We start from the raw sequence: 15,883 nt of genomic DNA, 5'->3' as shown, positions 1-15,883 counted from the left end.
CAATGGTGCTCTGACCAAATAAAGCTCTCACATGCAGGGAGGGGAAATGGTCCTTGTTGCCAAGGCAACCGCAAGATGCTCCCCATCTTGTTGTGTTTGCAGATCCATTGCCTGCCCATGCTGCACAGCAAGACTCTTGCCCGAATTCCACTCTAGCTACATGCAGTTCTGCATGACTAGATGTAGCAGAATATGAATGGGAATGTGTTGCTGGATGATTATCCCTGACACTGACATATGAATAACATTATATAGCAACTCATTTACAATCTGTGATTAGGTTGTATGCAAAGTCGCCCAATGTCTGTACTCTTATAAACTCTTTTGTAACTATCTCAGGACAGGGAAGGACTCAGGAAAAGCAAAAAACACCTACAGGGGTGCCTTGGGTTAAGTACTTAATTCGTACCGGAGGTCCGTTCTTAACCTGAAACTGTTCTAAACCTGAAGCATCACTTTAGCTAATGGGGCCTCCTGCTGCTGCCCTGCTGCCGGAGCACAATTTCTGTTCTCATCCTGAAGCAAAGTTCTTAACCTGAAGCACTATTTCTGGGTTAGCAGAGTCTGTAACCTGAAGCGTATGCAACCTGAGGTACCACTGTATTTGGGTTTAACACTAATGCTTCTGGGGAAGAATCAAACTTAGTACTGCCTATAAATTCTAATGAAAAGCCTACAGTCCAAGATTTGGTTGGTTTCTTCAAAGCTCCAATTTCTTGGCTCTTATTGCTTCTCTGTACTCTTTTCTCTTCTATCCTTGAACTTCCCTAGTTTTTTTAATTTCTTCTGAGACTTTATCATCCACAAAGTTACTTCTGTCCCAAGAGCCTGTGTGAAGTTGTATGCCCAGCAACAAATCTGACAACATTCCCTTCCATCACAGAAGTTATAGCACAAACTTTCTGACAGCTTTGCTCCAGGGCAGTTGTGATGGTCATGAATATTTTGTGCCATACCACCAGCTTGGCCAACTGTGTTAAAAGGTTCGCAAACACAATAAGACAAGAGGGAAACTTTGAAGGGGAGGAGCTATGCCTGGTTTATAAGAGAGCTAGCGTACTTGATAGCAGTGCTGGCTTCAGGTTCCATGCAATCTGCATATTTCTCCATTTGCTGAAGAAGTATGAAATGAGGTTCAATCCTGGGGATCTCATCCTGCTTCATCTGAGAGTTATGTTATTGTTTATATGCGCAATGAGACTGGGATGACCTACAAGCACTTGGCAGTTCTCTGTATTATCATTACGCTGCTGTCAGGGAACTGCTATCGCAGCTAGCAGAGGCGAGACTCAGCAGCGATGCTGGAGAGGGGCCAAGCAGGGAGAGAGGCGAGTCCCCGGCTGGGGAAGATAATCAGCGCTACACCAGGGATAGAGGGGGGCCGATGGGGGAAGCGGAGAGGAGGCTCCAGGGCTCTTCGCAGGAGACCAGCGAGGAGAGCACAAGTCCTCCGCTGCCTACGCCCACCCTGCGCAGAAGACTTTCGCACAGGGAAAGTAGGCGGTGACTTGGCGTCAAAGAGCTTCTTTGCTGGAAGAGGTTCAAGAAACGCCCACTGACGGATTCTGCCAGCGACTGAACAGCCACGGAGTGGAGGGCTGTCCAGAGGGAAACGGCTTAACCAGGCAAACTAGCCCGGAGGCGGTAACTTACGCACAAGCAACCCTTAAAGCCATTACAGCTGCCTTTTGTCAAAACCATTTAATCAATTGCATCATCTTCATTTCAACATACTGGCCTGGACTCAACATTCTCTGAGTACTGGTTCAAGGAGCTGTTGCACTGGAGTAAAGCAAAAATAATGGTTCTACAATATGAAATCCAGTGCAACGGATGCAGAAGCTTGCTGTGCAACCAGAAGTGTTGGGGCTACATCAATCTGCTATACAACCAGCCAGCAGAACCATGCTGGCTTCCTTCCCTTCCCTGGTGCAACTGGTATACCTCTTAGTAGTATACTGCACTAGTATGCTAGTGCAACTAGTATACCGCCAAGTGACTTTAACTGAGCATGATGCTGAACTCCTCCCATTGGCTGCTTCTTCTGATGCTTTGTACTGACTTGTAACTCCAGTCACACACCCCACCTACTGTGTACTCTTTCTGTGGCCCTGCACCCTGGCAGGCACTTTAAATATCTGTCCTCATAAAATGTGGCAATACAGTTTCTTGTTCTGACGAAGTGGAAGTGTATTGAGTAGGAAAGGTAGAATAGCAAGCAGCGAGGGAGAGACCTGCTTCAGAGGAAGGGTGTCTAAGGTCTTCATCTAATCGTAAAGCACAAAGAATACTCAAAGGAAAGTTAGCTGTATCAGACAGCCCAATTTTTAATAAAACCTTGTTAGATATTACAATTGATTATGCATTAGAGTGAAATACACATATAACTGAGGACACATTTTACCAGTGCATTTTTAAGAATTGGTAAGTCATAATTCTGTCATACTTTTTATATTAAAGCTATATCCCACCTAACTATGACTAGGGTGGGGGTGGGGAATTGTACAAGTATTTTTCATGGCTGAAGCCCTCCTTGGCAAGATACAGGAAATATTCAGGACGCATTTAGTGCTACCACTACCGAAATATTCTCCCACCTGCCTAAGAGACACAATACTATCTATAAGATGCCCACATTCACCGTTTAAAGGCACCAGTGCAATACTTCTGGAATTTAAACTAATTGGAAAGAATGCACTTAGTCTTAATCAAATCATTTTCTTCTTTCATTCCAAAGGATTCTGAATCATATGCCCACACAGCATCAATGCCCTCTCCAAAGCTGTGCTTTGGTCTCCAGTGGGGGAAAGGAAAGCGGCAGGCAATGACCCTGGCATCTGAGGCCAGCTCTTCTCCAAGCTTCTTCTCTAGTTGCAGCATCTGTGAAGGAACAAGACCACACAAAACCCCTTCAGACGGTGGGGAGGACATGGTGTTCAGCACTAGGGTATGCACACGAATAACTAACTGGGTATATAAAACATTAGCTTTCCAGTGCTTGACAGAGAACATCCAGGAACTGCCAATTCATTTCGAAGTTAGGCAAGGGACGACCTACTGTGGAACATGCATGTCAAACAATGTATGAAATTATAAAATCAAGTGAGGACTAAATGTCAGAAGACTTCGGCAGAGCCTTAGAATCACCTTGGAAGACTTCAGTGGGCTGGAAGAGGGATGCAAGAATTAAAAGAGGTTTGCTGAGTGTGGAATAAGACACTGGCTGTACAGAAATGTTGATAGCAAATGAGCAGAAGACACAGCAGACGCAGCCTGCGATAAGCACTCTGTAGAGGAAGGAAGGCTCTATGCACTTGAATGGTTGTGGGGAGACCTCTGGAGAGTTTCACATTTTAGCAGCAGTTTCTACCCCTTTTTAAATTTTTATTATTAAAGATTTTCATGCTTTACAAAAGGACATGCCTTGTCTCCTTTTTCAAGTTGTACAGTCTTTTCTACTGATCAGTTACATTTGTTATGGGACATTAGTGTTGAGTACAGTATAAGGTCAGGAAGAAGAGGGGGGAAGAGGGGGTGACTTTTTTTTTTGCAGTGTACATGTGGGGTTTTGTGTCTATTCGCTGGTCACGTTTCCTTGGTAGTGAGAGGCTGGGGGCCCAAGGAGTGGTTGTCTGTCTGTGGTTGCCTGTGATGGGATTTGCTTGCCTTTGTGACTTGTTGGGTCAAGGAAGCCAGATTGATTTGTATGCTGTCGGTGGGTTCTTGTCGTTGTCTTGTTGGGCTGTGTATGTGATAAAGGGGAGCCATACTGGAGCGAAGACGTCCTCTTTTATTTGTCCCTGTGTCAGTTTCAGTTTATTGGTTAGCTTTTCTAATAAGCTGTTTCTACTCCCCACCCTCCCAAACATAAAACAAGGATTCTGTCCTACCAATCATTAAAAAGGTTCTACTTGATTTCTATATACCAACATTGTAGATAATTTTATGATTCAATAACAGAAACTTACCATTTGAGGTACTCCAAATATAACAACATTTGTGTACTGGGAAAAACTGACCTATTAAAAAAAAGGTAGTCATAAATATTCATCCTCTAAAAATTCTGTTTGTCTGTCTACTTAGTACAGACCATATGTGTGTAACGTGATGAAAAAGTACATCTAGTTCTTTCCTTTACACTCTAAGAATCAGAAAATCTGTATTTAAGTTAAATTAAACATTTTGCTCCAGCTGCCTAATGGCAGCAATGCACTGCAGTGGAGATCCCTGCTCCGCTTCCACATATGGATGACAGAAGGAAACTGGTGCTGAGTTCTGCTACTTTGACTTGCCTGCCACTGAAAAACACCTATCTGAATTTCTGCTGCATAAGCAAATGAAAGTCTCATTTTCTAAACTTATCTTCTAAACAATTCATTTTGTGTGTTCTTCCTAGGCTTTACTTCCATTGGAAGAAGCCTAGATTGGTCTCTAAGCTGGGATACTGATCATATTACACTCAAGAACAAACTTTCTAGGTTAAGGTTTCTTAAGAAGTGTCAGGGAAGAGTTAGACGTTTCCAGTTTCTCCGAGGGAGAAAGCATTCCCCAAGGGGGGAGGGAGAGCAGTGAATCTAATAGAAGGGAGCAAGAGGAACAAGAGGGAGGGACCGGCTGTTCCCAGGAAAGGCCAGGGTTCAGGAGGGGAGATACAGGCCAGCTCTAGCCAGGAGGGTAGGAAAAAGGGCGGGAAAGCGAAGGGAAGGGCGCCCTCGCCATTTTGAGGGTGGCTGGTCACGGAGAAGCAGAGCTCAGAAGGGATCTGAAAGAAGTGACTCTGAGGAAGAATAGTTAAAGTTAAGAACCGTTTATAAGATTGTTTTGTTAATACGCAATAAAACAAGAAGCGTTTGTGTGGTGATCTGAAGAGGACAACGACCAGGCCTGACAGAACACCTTCTGCTCTGCGCCTCTTCACTATAAGTAAGAAGGAGAAGCCAAAATGGAGGGAGCTGAGGCGCCAGTTGGGCAAGGAGAAACCCCAGCGCTCCAGCTAACATTACAGGACTTATGGCAACAGAACTTGCAGTTGAAAAGTCAAGTCGACATACTATCAGCAGCACTGGGAGAACATAGAACCATGCTGCAAGCGACGTGGGGAGATAGAGTGAGTAAAACATTTACTATACGTCCACGTAGCTTCAAGGGGGAAAGCTCGGAATACATGGCTTTCAAGACAGAAATTTCTTTCATAACTGAGATAAAGGATGAAGAATTTCAATCTGAGCAAGAGAAGGTTGCTTATGTGATTAATTTCAGGGAAGGGAGGGCTAAGGACTGTGTTATACCCCTAATATCTCGGAGGGATGTCGCCCAAATTTTTCTGCAGTATCTAGACACGATTTTCTTAGACCCTGCGCATGAAGTAACCACAGCTAGGCAGCTGTTGAGAATGAGACAAGGAAAAGACACTGTGGGAGTTTATTGGAGATCTGCTGCTCCTGAGGATCTTGCCGCCCAAGATGGTCGCCTCACCTTGCCTAATGGGTGGGCTACCCGGCCTCTAGTTTGGCCCAAAGACAGACACAAACAAAAAGGTTGAAGAAAGGGGGAAAGGAGAATTGCCATTTTGCCTCTGGTTTTAATTTAATTTAATATGTGTGCTCCAATTCTTAGTTCCCATTGGAATTTCAATATTAGTATGCAGCATTTTTTAAAAAGTTAAAAGCCATATTTAATATTGCAACTGACCATTTTACTAGCATCGCTGATAGTTGTAAATGTTCTCGTACCTTCCATAAGTCTGAAATGTAAAATTTGGTATCCTGATGAACTCCTTCTCTCCAGGCACAGTACCTGGAATACCACACGAGCCAAGGATTTAATTCATAACCAACAGCTTTGAATCCAACTTTTGCAGCTGCTATTACCTGCAAAAAGATAACTCAGTCTTTGTTCAGTAAAATAAACAGATTCCTTGGGACACCGAATATTAGAACTTGGTATTCTGTGAAAATACAGAAATAATTTAAATAAGGCAAACATACACCAGGATCTTAGGCATGTATAGCATTGTATACAGAGTTCAATGGGATTTAATTTTTATTGCATGTACAGGTGAAACTTGAAAAATTAGAATATCGTGGAAAAGTTCATTTATTTCAGAAATTCAACTTAAAAGGTGAAACTAATATATGAGATAGACTCATGACATGCAAAGCGAGATATGTCAAGCCTTTATTTGTTATAATTGTGATGATTATGGCGTAAAGCTGATGAAAACCCCAGATTAACAACCTCAGAAAATTAGAGTATTAAATGAAATCAGCAAAACAAGGATTGCAAAATAGAGCAATATTGGACCTCTGAGAAGTAGAAGCATGCATATGTACTCAGTACTTGGTTTGGGCCCCTTTTGCATCAATTACTGCCTCTATGCGGTGTGGCATGGATGCTATCAGCCTGTGGCACTGCTGAGGTGTTATGGAAGAAGACCAGGATGCTTCAATAGCAGCCTGCAGCTCTTCTGCATTGCTCGGTCTCATGTCTCTCATCTTTCTCTTGGCAATGCCCCATAGATTCTCTATGGGATACAGGTCAGACGAGTTTGCTGGCCAATCAAGCACAGTAATCCCATGAGCACTGAACCAGGTTTTGGAACTTTTGGCAGTGTGGGCAGTGACAAAGTCCTGCTGGAAAATTAAATCAGCATCCCCATAAAGCTCGTCTGCGGAAGGAAGCATGAAGTGCTCCGAAATTTCCTGGTAGACGGCTGTGTTGACCTTGGACTTAATGAAGCACAGTGGACCAACACCAGCTGATGACATGGCTCCCCAAATCAACACAAACTGTGGAAACTTCACATTGCTCTTCAAGCATCTGGCATTGTGTGCCTCCCCTTTCTTCCTCCAGACTCCTGGTCCTTGGTTTCCAAATGAGATGCAAAAGTTGTTCACATCAGAAAACAGGACTTGGGACCACTGAGCAACAGACCAGTTCTTTTTTTCTTTAGCCCAGGTAAGACGCTTCTGACGTTGTTTCTTGTTCAGGAGCAGCTTGACAAGAGGAATACAACATTTGAAGCCCATCTCCATGATCCATCTCTGTGTGGTGGCTCCTGATGCACTAACTCCCTCAGTCCAGTCCTTGTGAAAGTCCCCAATACGTTTGAGTGGTCTTTTCCTGACAATCCTCTCCAGGCTGCGGTCATTCCTGCTGCTTGTGCACCTTTTTCTTCCACACTTTTCCCTTCCAAAAAACTTTCCATTAATGTGCTTCGATACAGCACTTTGGGAACATCCAACTTCTGCAATTACCTTTTGAAGCTTTCCCTCCTTATGCAGGGTTTCAGTGATGGCTTTCTGCACAACTGTCAGAGCAGCAGCCTTCCCCATGATTGTGCTTCCTACTGAACCAGAATGAGAGACCATTTAAAGGCTCATGAACCCATTGCAGGTGTTATGGATTGAATAGCTACTTCACCTTTTCACAATATTCTAATTTTCTGAGATTGTTAATTTGAGGTTTTCATCAGCTGTACGCCATAATCATCACAATTATAACAAATAAAGGCTTGACACATCTCACTTTGCATGTCATGAGTCAATCTCATATATTAGTTTCACCTTTTAAGTTGAATTTCTGAAATAAATGAACTTTTCCAAGATATTCTCATTTTTCGAGTTTCACCTGTATATATGATAGGAATCATAAAAGGAATGTTTTCTTGTTGAAGCAATTATCTGTTCAATTGCAGATCTCAGCCTTGCAAATATCTGAATAAATCGATTTGGCTATTCACTTTAACGGGAATCTGTCAATTTGTTCATAACAAGCAGGTGATGCAATCGTTTGGAGCCACTTCTATCAGGGTTGCCTGATAATGTATTTTCTCCTGCAATGGTTTAAAAAGACAAGAGCTGCAACTTCTTCCATCATGCTCCACCCTTGGTCCTGTTGCCCACATGCCTGCTGAGAGGTGGTCAGAGAAATCCAAACCACCTTCCTCCAGGGCTCTTCCAGATGAGCTGGTCTCCTGCCAGCTTCCAAATGAGGCATTCCGGGGGGGGGGGGGAGCAGGCAGGGCTGAACCACTCTAGGATCTGATGAATCTACCTCTCTTCTAAACCGGAATCAGTGAAGGCGGTGAAGGTCCTGTGTGAGTGTCTGGAGGCGGTTGGAGGATGGATGGCGGCTAACAGATTGAGGTTGACTCCTGACAAGACAGAAGTACTGTTTGGGGGGGGACAGGGGGCGGGCTGGTGTGGAGGACTCCCTGGTCCTGTCGGGGGTAACTGTGCCCTGAAGGACCAGGTGCGCAGCCTGGGAGTCATTTTGGACTCACAGCTGTCCATGAAGGCACAGACCAATTCTGTGTCCAGAGCGGCTGTCTACCAGCTCCATCTGGTACACAGGCTGAGACCCTACGTGTCTGCGAACTGTCTCGCCTGAGTGGTACTACTCTGTCATGCGCTCTACATGGCTCTACATGACTACTGCCATGCGCTCTACATGGAGCTACCTTTGAAGGTGACCCGGAAACTACAACTAATCCAGAATGTGGCAGCTAGACTGGGGACTGGGAGCAGCCACCAAGACCATATAACAAAGGTCCTGAAAGACTTACATTGGCTCCTAGTATGTTTCCAAGCACAATTCAAAGTGTTGGTGCTGACCTTTAAAGCCCTACATGGCCTCGGCCCAGTATACCTGAAGGAGCGTCTCCACCCCCATCGTTCAGCCTGGACACTGAGATCTAGTGCCAAGGGCCTTCTGGTGGTTCCATCACTGCGAGAAGTGAAGTTACCAGGTAGAGGACCTTCTTGATAGTGGTGCCCACCCTGTAGAATGCCCTCCCACCAGATGTCAAAGAAATAAACTATCGGACTTTTAGAAGACATCTGAGGGAAGCCCTGTTTAAAGAAGCTTTTAATACTAGATGAATCATTGTATTTTAATATTCTGCTAGAAGCCGCCCAGATGGGCGGGGTATAAATTTATTATTGTTGTTGTTGTTGTTGTTGTTGTTGTTGTTGTTGTTGTTATTACAGTGGTGCCTCGTAAGACGAAATTAATTCGTTCCGCCAGTTTTTTCTTCTTGCGAGTTTTTCGTCTTGCGAAGCACGGTTTCCCATAGGAATGCATTAAAAATCAATTGTGTTCCTATGGAGACCGCTTGCCAGGCTGGCGGTGCGGAGAAGGGCTTTTCTCCCCACCGCAAGCCTTCAGCACAGGTACGGGAACAGAGGGGAAGGCGCACAGCGCTTCTCCTCTGTTCCCGGGGCTTGCGGTGGGAGGAGGGTTTTTCCTCCCCACCGCCAACATTCAGAACAGCATTCTGAATGTTGGCGGTGGGAAGGAAAACCCTCCTCCCACCGCAAGTCTTCAGGAAAGCCTTCCGAAGGCTGGTGGTGGGAGGAGGTCTCTCTGCCCCACCGCCTTCCAAAGGCTGCCGGTGGGGCGGAGAGACCTCCTCCCGCCGCCAGCCTTCGGAGCGCACTGCGCTTCCCCGCTGTCCCGGAGATTTCCCTATGGGCTTTCGTCTTGCGAAGGAAGCCCATAGGGAAATTCGTTTTGCGAAGCGCCTCCAAAACGGAAAACCCTTTCGTCTAGCGGGTTTTCCGTCTTGCGAGGCATTCGTCTTGCGGGGCACCACTGTATTATTATTGTTATTATTATTATATCAAGCTAGTCTCACATTCATCACTGGCTTAGCCCTGATCTCAACCCAACTGCTGGGCCCGGCTGGACCTGGCACAGGGACGAGGTCCAGCCATCATCATCCCTCAGCAACCAGCCTGTGACTGCAGCAGCACCGCTCTGCAAAGCCCTGCCAGGCTGGGGGTTAGAATGGAAGCCTAAACCAGGAAGTTAAGCAGTCACAGAAACTCTGCCTCCCTCTCATTTTTCCTCTTGTCCTTTTGTCCTAGGACGTGGAGTCCCAACTGCCAGAGCAGCAAGGAGTGTGCAAAATGCCTGGGATGGTGGACAGGGCAGGAAAAGTCGAGGTGCTTCAACACCCGACTTAGCAGCAGATTTTAAAGTGCCCATGTGTGTGTGGCAGGGGACACTGGACGGCAGCTGGCAGTTCCACTCATGTGCTTTATAGTTCAAATGCAATGCTCATGATTGGCAAGTCAACTGGAAACATCTCCAATTAAAAGATTTAGGTAGCAGGACTGGGAAAGAAACCTCTGCCTGGGAGCTGCTGCCAGTGAGACCAAAAAGACTGGACTGCATGCGCCAATGGATCCGTCAAAGCAGCTTCATGCATTCCTACGTCTCATCCAGTCCTAGCCCTGTATGAAAGCTACATACACTTTGAGCACAGTGCCACAAAGGTCGACATGCACTAGCATGGCTCCAACAAGAACAAAACCTGACTTTGACTCACAATGCGCCCATCACCACTACCAATATCAACCAGGGGTCCATTTCTGCCCTTTAGCATCCTCAGGACATTTTCAACCTGCTTTGAAGTTGCAGGAACATATGGCAGGCAATGCCTCCTCAGCGCAGGGGCAATAAATGGCGTGGCAACAGAGTATAGGGCCACTAATGTCCCACCAATAACGCCGGTGACCAGTAAGCCCCAGTTCCTTTGTTTAGGGCCCTCATCAGAGGTCATCAACGGCATCATGTCTTGTGCTGTGTTGCCTCCAGAAAGTTTTTCTGGCATACCAAAAATACCTAGAAAAGGGAAAGCATTTATTACACAAGAGAATGTCTATTAAGCTTATATTCTTACACCCCAATTTCAACAGGAGATATTAATTGAGAAAGAGCCCTGCTGGATCAGGCTGTCCAATCTTACATCTTGTTTCCAGCACAGACAATTCAGATATATTTGAGAAGGCATAATGGCAACAGCCCCCCTCCTGCTGTTTGTCCCTCACCAATGGGCATTCTGGTCCATGGGGTCACGAAGAGTCAGACATGACTAATTAACTTAACAACAACAAACTGGCATTCAAAGGTATCCAGACTCTGAACAAGTAGGGTCCATTAAGGATTAGATAAATTTACCATTCACAAATTTATCTAATTCCCTTTTAAAGCTGTCTGAGTGATGGGCCGCCACATCTTGTAGCAGCAAATTTCATTAGTTAATTATACATGAAGTTCATGTTTAAATCTCTTGCATTCACAGCAGCAGGATTTAAAAATTCCTGGCTTTGGAAATCTCATGCCTCTGCTTTCTAATTTAAAACATCAATTTCCTTTCTGGACTGTGCCTCTTGTCAACACTGCCTCAAATTGTATTAACAAAAATGAATTATGAGAGAAACTGAATTATGCCTCAGTTCTGTTCTCATTTAAACAGTACAAAATATACACACACAATCTAGTATTAATACATACTGCCCAGTCTCACAGGATCTGAATAATGAAGGATGATCTCTCATCAGAAATATTTCCTTTGGCATTTCTACTGCAACGTTCATTGGTGCTCTAACACTTGAAATGTTAATGTTCCTTCGTAAATTGGATTCTATTTGCAATGGGGGGGGCGGGAATCTGGAAAACACCATATGATATATAACCTCACTATGCAAATATACTCCTTTTGAATGCATTATCAGAATCACTGAGAATTCAGAAACACTCAGCCTGATCCTAAGCTTGTTTGTTCAGAAGCAGGTCCAACTGATCTGAGTGGGATTTACATGTGAGAAGCATGCATAGGATTAGGCTGCTCATTTCACTGCAAGTTCTGCAACGAAATGAGCAGTCTAACCCTGTGCAGGCCTACTCATCTGTAATCCCCACACGCTGCAGAATATGCCACAAGCCACATTCTGTAGACCAGAGACATTTATTGAAGGCCATCTGCTCTACCCTATGGAGAGTTAGGCCTGCTGATTCCAACAGCTGTTGTTATCCCCCATTTTGCATAGGATTGGGCTGTGAATATTCATGATGTGCACTGTATGGCATATGAAAGAACCTTTATAGTAACAAAACAGGGGGGAAACAATGGCCACAAAGAGCTATGCATCAAGATAAATAGAATGTAATATAGTGGTACCTCAGGTTACATACACTTCAGGTTACAGACTCCGCTAACCCAGGAATAGTGCTTCAGGTTAACTTTGCTTCAGGATGAGAACAGAAATTGTGCTCCGGTGGCATGGCAGTAGCGGGAGGCCCCATTAGCTAAAGTGGTGCTTCAGGTTAAGAGCAGTTTCAGGTTAAGAACGGACCTCCGGAACGAATTAAGTACTTAACCCAAGGTACCACTGTATTGGAAGTCAAAAAAATCTAAGCCTGACCTGGAATACCTTTTATCAGCTTTTGCTGATTTGCCAACTGCAATCCTATCTACATGGATTTATCTGCTTTGGTTATCCACATTCTGGTAATCTACCCTTTGGACAAATTCAGTGCAGCATTTGTGGTTCTGCCTTTGAAAACAGGCCACAAACTTCAGCTTGTCCAGAATAGGGTTGTAAGACTGTTAACTGGGGCTGGCCCATCTAACCATATTAGCTAAAGGTATTAGCCTGGGCGGTTAAGTCTGGTCAAAGGTGACTATGGGATTGCAGTGCTCATCTCGCTTTCAGGCCGAGGGAGCTGGCGTTTGTCCACAAACAGATTTCTGGGTCATGTGGCCAGCAGGACTAAACTGCTTCTGGCGCAACAGGACACTGTGATGGAAGCCAGAGTGCACAGAAACGCCATTTACCTTCCTGCCACAGCGGTACCTATTTATCTAGTTGCACTGGCATGCTTTCGAACTGCTAGGTTGGCAGGAGCTGGGACAGAGCAACGGGAGCTCAGACTCAGCGGTTTAGACCACAGTGCCACCCGCGTCCTTATCATATTATGATAGTGCTGTCATCTGCATTGGCTTCCAGTCTGTTTCCAGACTCAGTTCCAGGTGCTGATGCTGACTTATAATGTCCTAAACAGCCTGGGACTGTCTCCTCCCATATGTCCCAAGCCAGACACTGAGATTATCTTCCATCAGGGAATGGGTATCTCTTTTTTGGGGGGGGGTACACTTTTCAGTATCAGGCAAAATGTTTTTTCTTTTCCTGGGCTTTTTAAACTCTCAAGAATCCAAGTAGTTATTGCAGCTTCCGGTTCCAGTTGCCTCAATGGTACAGCTCCCACAACAACGGGAGATTGGTGGCGAAGGAAGGGTAATTATCTTTGTAAACTCCCCCAACCCTGGGGGGAGTTTCACTCGCAGATCATCTCGGTACCTGGCTTTCGCTCTGACATGGAATGCGGGAGGCAGGGAGGCGCTGAATGAAAAAGCACTTCACCTGTTGGTAATCCTCCAACAGCGCCATTAAGAAGGAGCAGTTCTTCTGTTCATTAAGAATTTAATTAGGATTAATGCACAGATGTGTGCTGGTAATGATGGGACAAGAATAAGGATTGCTGAATTGAGATACAGTGGTACCTCTGGTTGTAAACAGGATCCGTTCCGGAGGCCCGTTCGCAACATGAAAAGAGTGCAACCCACAGTGGCGCGTCTGCGCACACGCGGGTTGTGATTCGCCGCTTCTGTGCATGACATCATTTTGCGCTTCTGCGCATGCAGCGAAACCTGGAAGTAACCCTTTCCGGTACTTCCAGGTCGCCGCAGGATGTAACCTGAAAGAACGTAACATGAAGCGGACGTAACATGAGGTATGACAGTAGCTACAAGGTCGTACAGATTTAAATTCGAATGATGACTTCATTCGATCTAAAAAACAGTATGTGTTGCAGAGGGGAGCCAATGGCTTCGTTATAAATAGTTTGTTACATAAAAGACTCAGCAATGCCCCCAAGAAAGCCCCCCCCCAATTCTTTTTTCATATAGCAAGTGAAGATGAAGGGAGACGGGAGTATAGATATGGATTACAATGACAAATGGAACTGTGTGAGGGAAACATAACAGTATGGAATACCGGTAATTTTAAAAAGACTGAGAATCTACTGAGTTAATTCTTATTTTTCCCCTGATTGAGGGGAGGACGGATTGGACTTTGAGGACTTGCCAAGGCTTTGGCGGGGCACCAGATCACTCTTCTACGAGTAATTTTAGCTAATTTCTTCAGCTGGACAGAGAAGGGAGAGCTTGGAGGCTTGCCAGGACTTTGGCAGGGTGCCAGGGAAATCCCCCCCCCCCAGGACTGAAGGTAATGGCAATGGAATTTTAAGGCTGCAATCAGAGGGCCTAGAGAACAAAAGAGGAGAGATCTCTTTAGAGTGAAACCAAGTCAACAGCGCCGTAAGGCACGAAGGAGACCAGGAACAACCAAGATGGGCATAATATTTACAAAGACATAAAAGAACAATTGATTAAGATTAATACCTGACATAGGAAGAAGAAAGGATAACTTCACTAGCGAACTTATATATTACCAAATGTGTTAATACAAATTGTAACTGTGATATAAGGGATTTTATCAAGATTGGATTGTAATTGGATTGAGTAATAGTTTGGAAGCAAAATTAAAGGGAATTAGTAGACCTTGAAGTACAGCATGCAGGGGGCCACTTAAATTTTATAATTGGTTGTTATTGATTTGTATTTGAATTGGCATTGTAATTTGGTATTGATATACAGTGGAACCTCTACTTATGGACATAATCCATTCCGGAGTTCCTTTCGCTGGTCGAAACGGGTCGCTAGAAGATGCATCTTGTGCATGTGCGCATTCAGTGGCAGCCACTTCCGCGCATGCGCGAATCACAGCAAACCTGATGTTTACTTCCGGGTTTGCTGCGGATGCAACTTGGAATGTCGGCAAGAAGAGGCTTATGTAAGTCGAGGCTCCACTGTAATAAGGCCTATACTGGATTTCTGCAATTGAAAATTAATAAAACTTATTTCCAAGTTGTTGCTTCAGCAGAGATGTCTACTAATGGAAGGGGCAGCAATTTTTGCAAATTCTTTCTCCCCCTGTCACCTCCCTGCACTCCAAATATCTGTTCTGGACAGTTGGTGGAACCCTCCAAAATATGTTTTAAGATGGATGCAAGGGGGAACTGGCAAAAACTGCTTGCCCTCCCCCTCCATTAGCAGACAACTCCGATAAAAAACCCTTGCCTGCCAGAGTACCAATTGGATAAAGCCCTTTACTTCAAAATCTAAACCCTGAGGTCGCATGTGTTGGATTTTTTTTATTCCGATTTTATTTTCCTCTTTATACTTAGTTTATAGTTGTAGTATATTGCACTGCAAATCACTCATTCGTGCAGCTTGTTACTAGACAGCATGGCCGTTGTTGTCGGGCCCGTGGCTTCATCTAGGTCAAACCTTACCTGCCATTTACCACAAATTCGAAGAAAGAGGGAGAAGGGCGGCGGGGCAAAATGAAAAGAGGGAGGCAAAGAACGGCCACGAGGAGGGAAAAGGGAGGTGCCGGCATTCCGAAACAGAACTCACAAGACTCGAGGCCGAGGCGAGCGCCAAGCGCGCCAACTCCGGGCAGAAGCCTCAGGGAGGCCGCCACTCCGGGCAGACGGCACCATTGTGCCCCCGAAGGGGGGGGACAGGGCGTCCCCCGGAGTGAAGGGATTCCTTGCCTGCATGCGCTGCAAAGCCAAAGGATACCGTCGAGTTCAGAAGAGCCTCCGCCACCTGGCTGCTCCTCGAAGCGAGGCCGCAGGGGGGAAAGGGCAGCCTCCGCTTCCGAATTCAGGATTTCCCTCCCCCGCCCCGCCTAGGCTGGTTGGCGCATAGAGATAGGAAAACTGCAGAGGGGCACAACAAAAGCTTTCAGGCTCGCAAAGCCCTGGAGGTGGGAGGGGAGCTGCCCGCAGAGAACATGGAGAAATCCAGGGCTTTAGTTGAGCTGAGACTGGCGCCCTCTCCCGGAGAGAAGGCGGCGGCTGCAGCAGCAGAGACAGGAGTCCATCATCTCAGATGATGGAAGAGGTGCTGACAGGGGCTTGTTTTTGTTGGGACTTATTTGTATTGCATGCGGGTCCGTTATAAGAA

The 15,883-nt window shown here is 45.5% G+C and overlaps 1 protein-coding gene and 1 long non-coding RNA gene across 11 annotated transcripts in view; one reads left to right on the top strand and one right to left on the bottom strand.

Annotated features, from left to right (window-relative positions):
- LOC310848996 overlaps positions 1 to 15,160 on the top strand; it is a 37,966-nt gene extending 22,806 nt beyond the window's left edge. The window contains exon 2 of the long non-coding RNA XR_014566717.1: positions 13,910 to 15,160. This is a non-coding gene — a long non-coding RNA (uncharacterized lncRNA). The remainder of the gene's footprint in view (positions 1 to 13,909) is intronic.
- On the bottom strand, positions 2,298 to 15,783 carry ATPSCKMT (ATP synthase c subunit lysine N-methyltransferase). Of its 10 annotated transcripts, XM_083748702.1 has the most exons (7): positions 15,205 to 15,353; positions 14,519 to 14,743; positions 11,302 to 11,457; positions 10,334 to 10,629; positions 5,733 to 5,870; positions 3,969 to 4,019; positions 2,298 to 2,880 (listed from the first exon to the last, which is right to left on the bottom strand). In XM_083748702.1, exons 4-7 carry the CDS (start codon positions 10,616 to 10,618, stop codon positions 2,680 to 2,682), a joined length of 675 nt encoding a protein of 224 aa, XP_083604828.1. In that variant the 5' UTR covers positions 10,619 to 10,629; positions 11,302 to 11,457; positions 14,519 to 14,743; positions 15,205 to 15,353; the 3' UTR covers positions 2,298 to 2,679. The 10 variants fall into 10 exon arrangements, with proteins under 10 accessions (XP_083604828.1, XP_083604823.1, XP_083604831.1 ...); XM_083748697.1 differs by lacking the exon at positions 3,969 to 4,019 and having other exon boundaries at positions 11,280 to 11,457; XM_083748705.1 differs by lacking the exon at positions 3,969 to 4,019.
- Positions 15,784 to 15,883: the final 100 nt, after the last annotated feature.

Source organism: Podarcis gaigeae, assembly GCF_964106915.1.
Source record: "Podarcis gaigeae genome assembly, chromosome: 7".
NCBI classification, from domain to species: domain Eukaryota; kingdom Metazoa; phylum Chordata; class Lepidosauria; order Squamata; family Lacertidae; genus Podarcis; species Podarcis gaigeae.
Note: the sequence above shows the minus strand (reverse complement) of the source record. Positions and strands in the feature narration are given on the sequence as shown.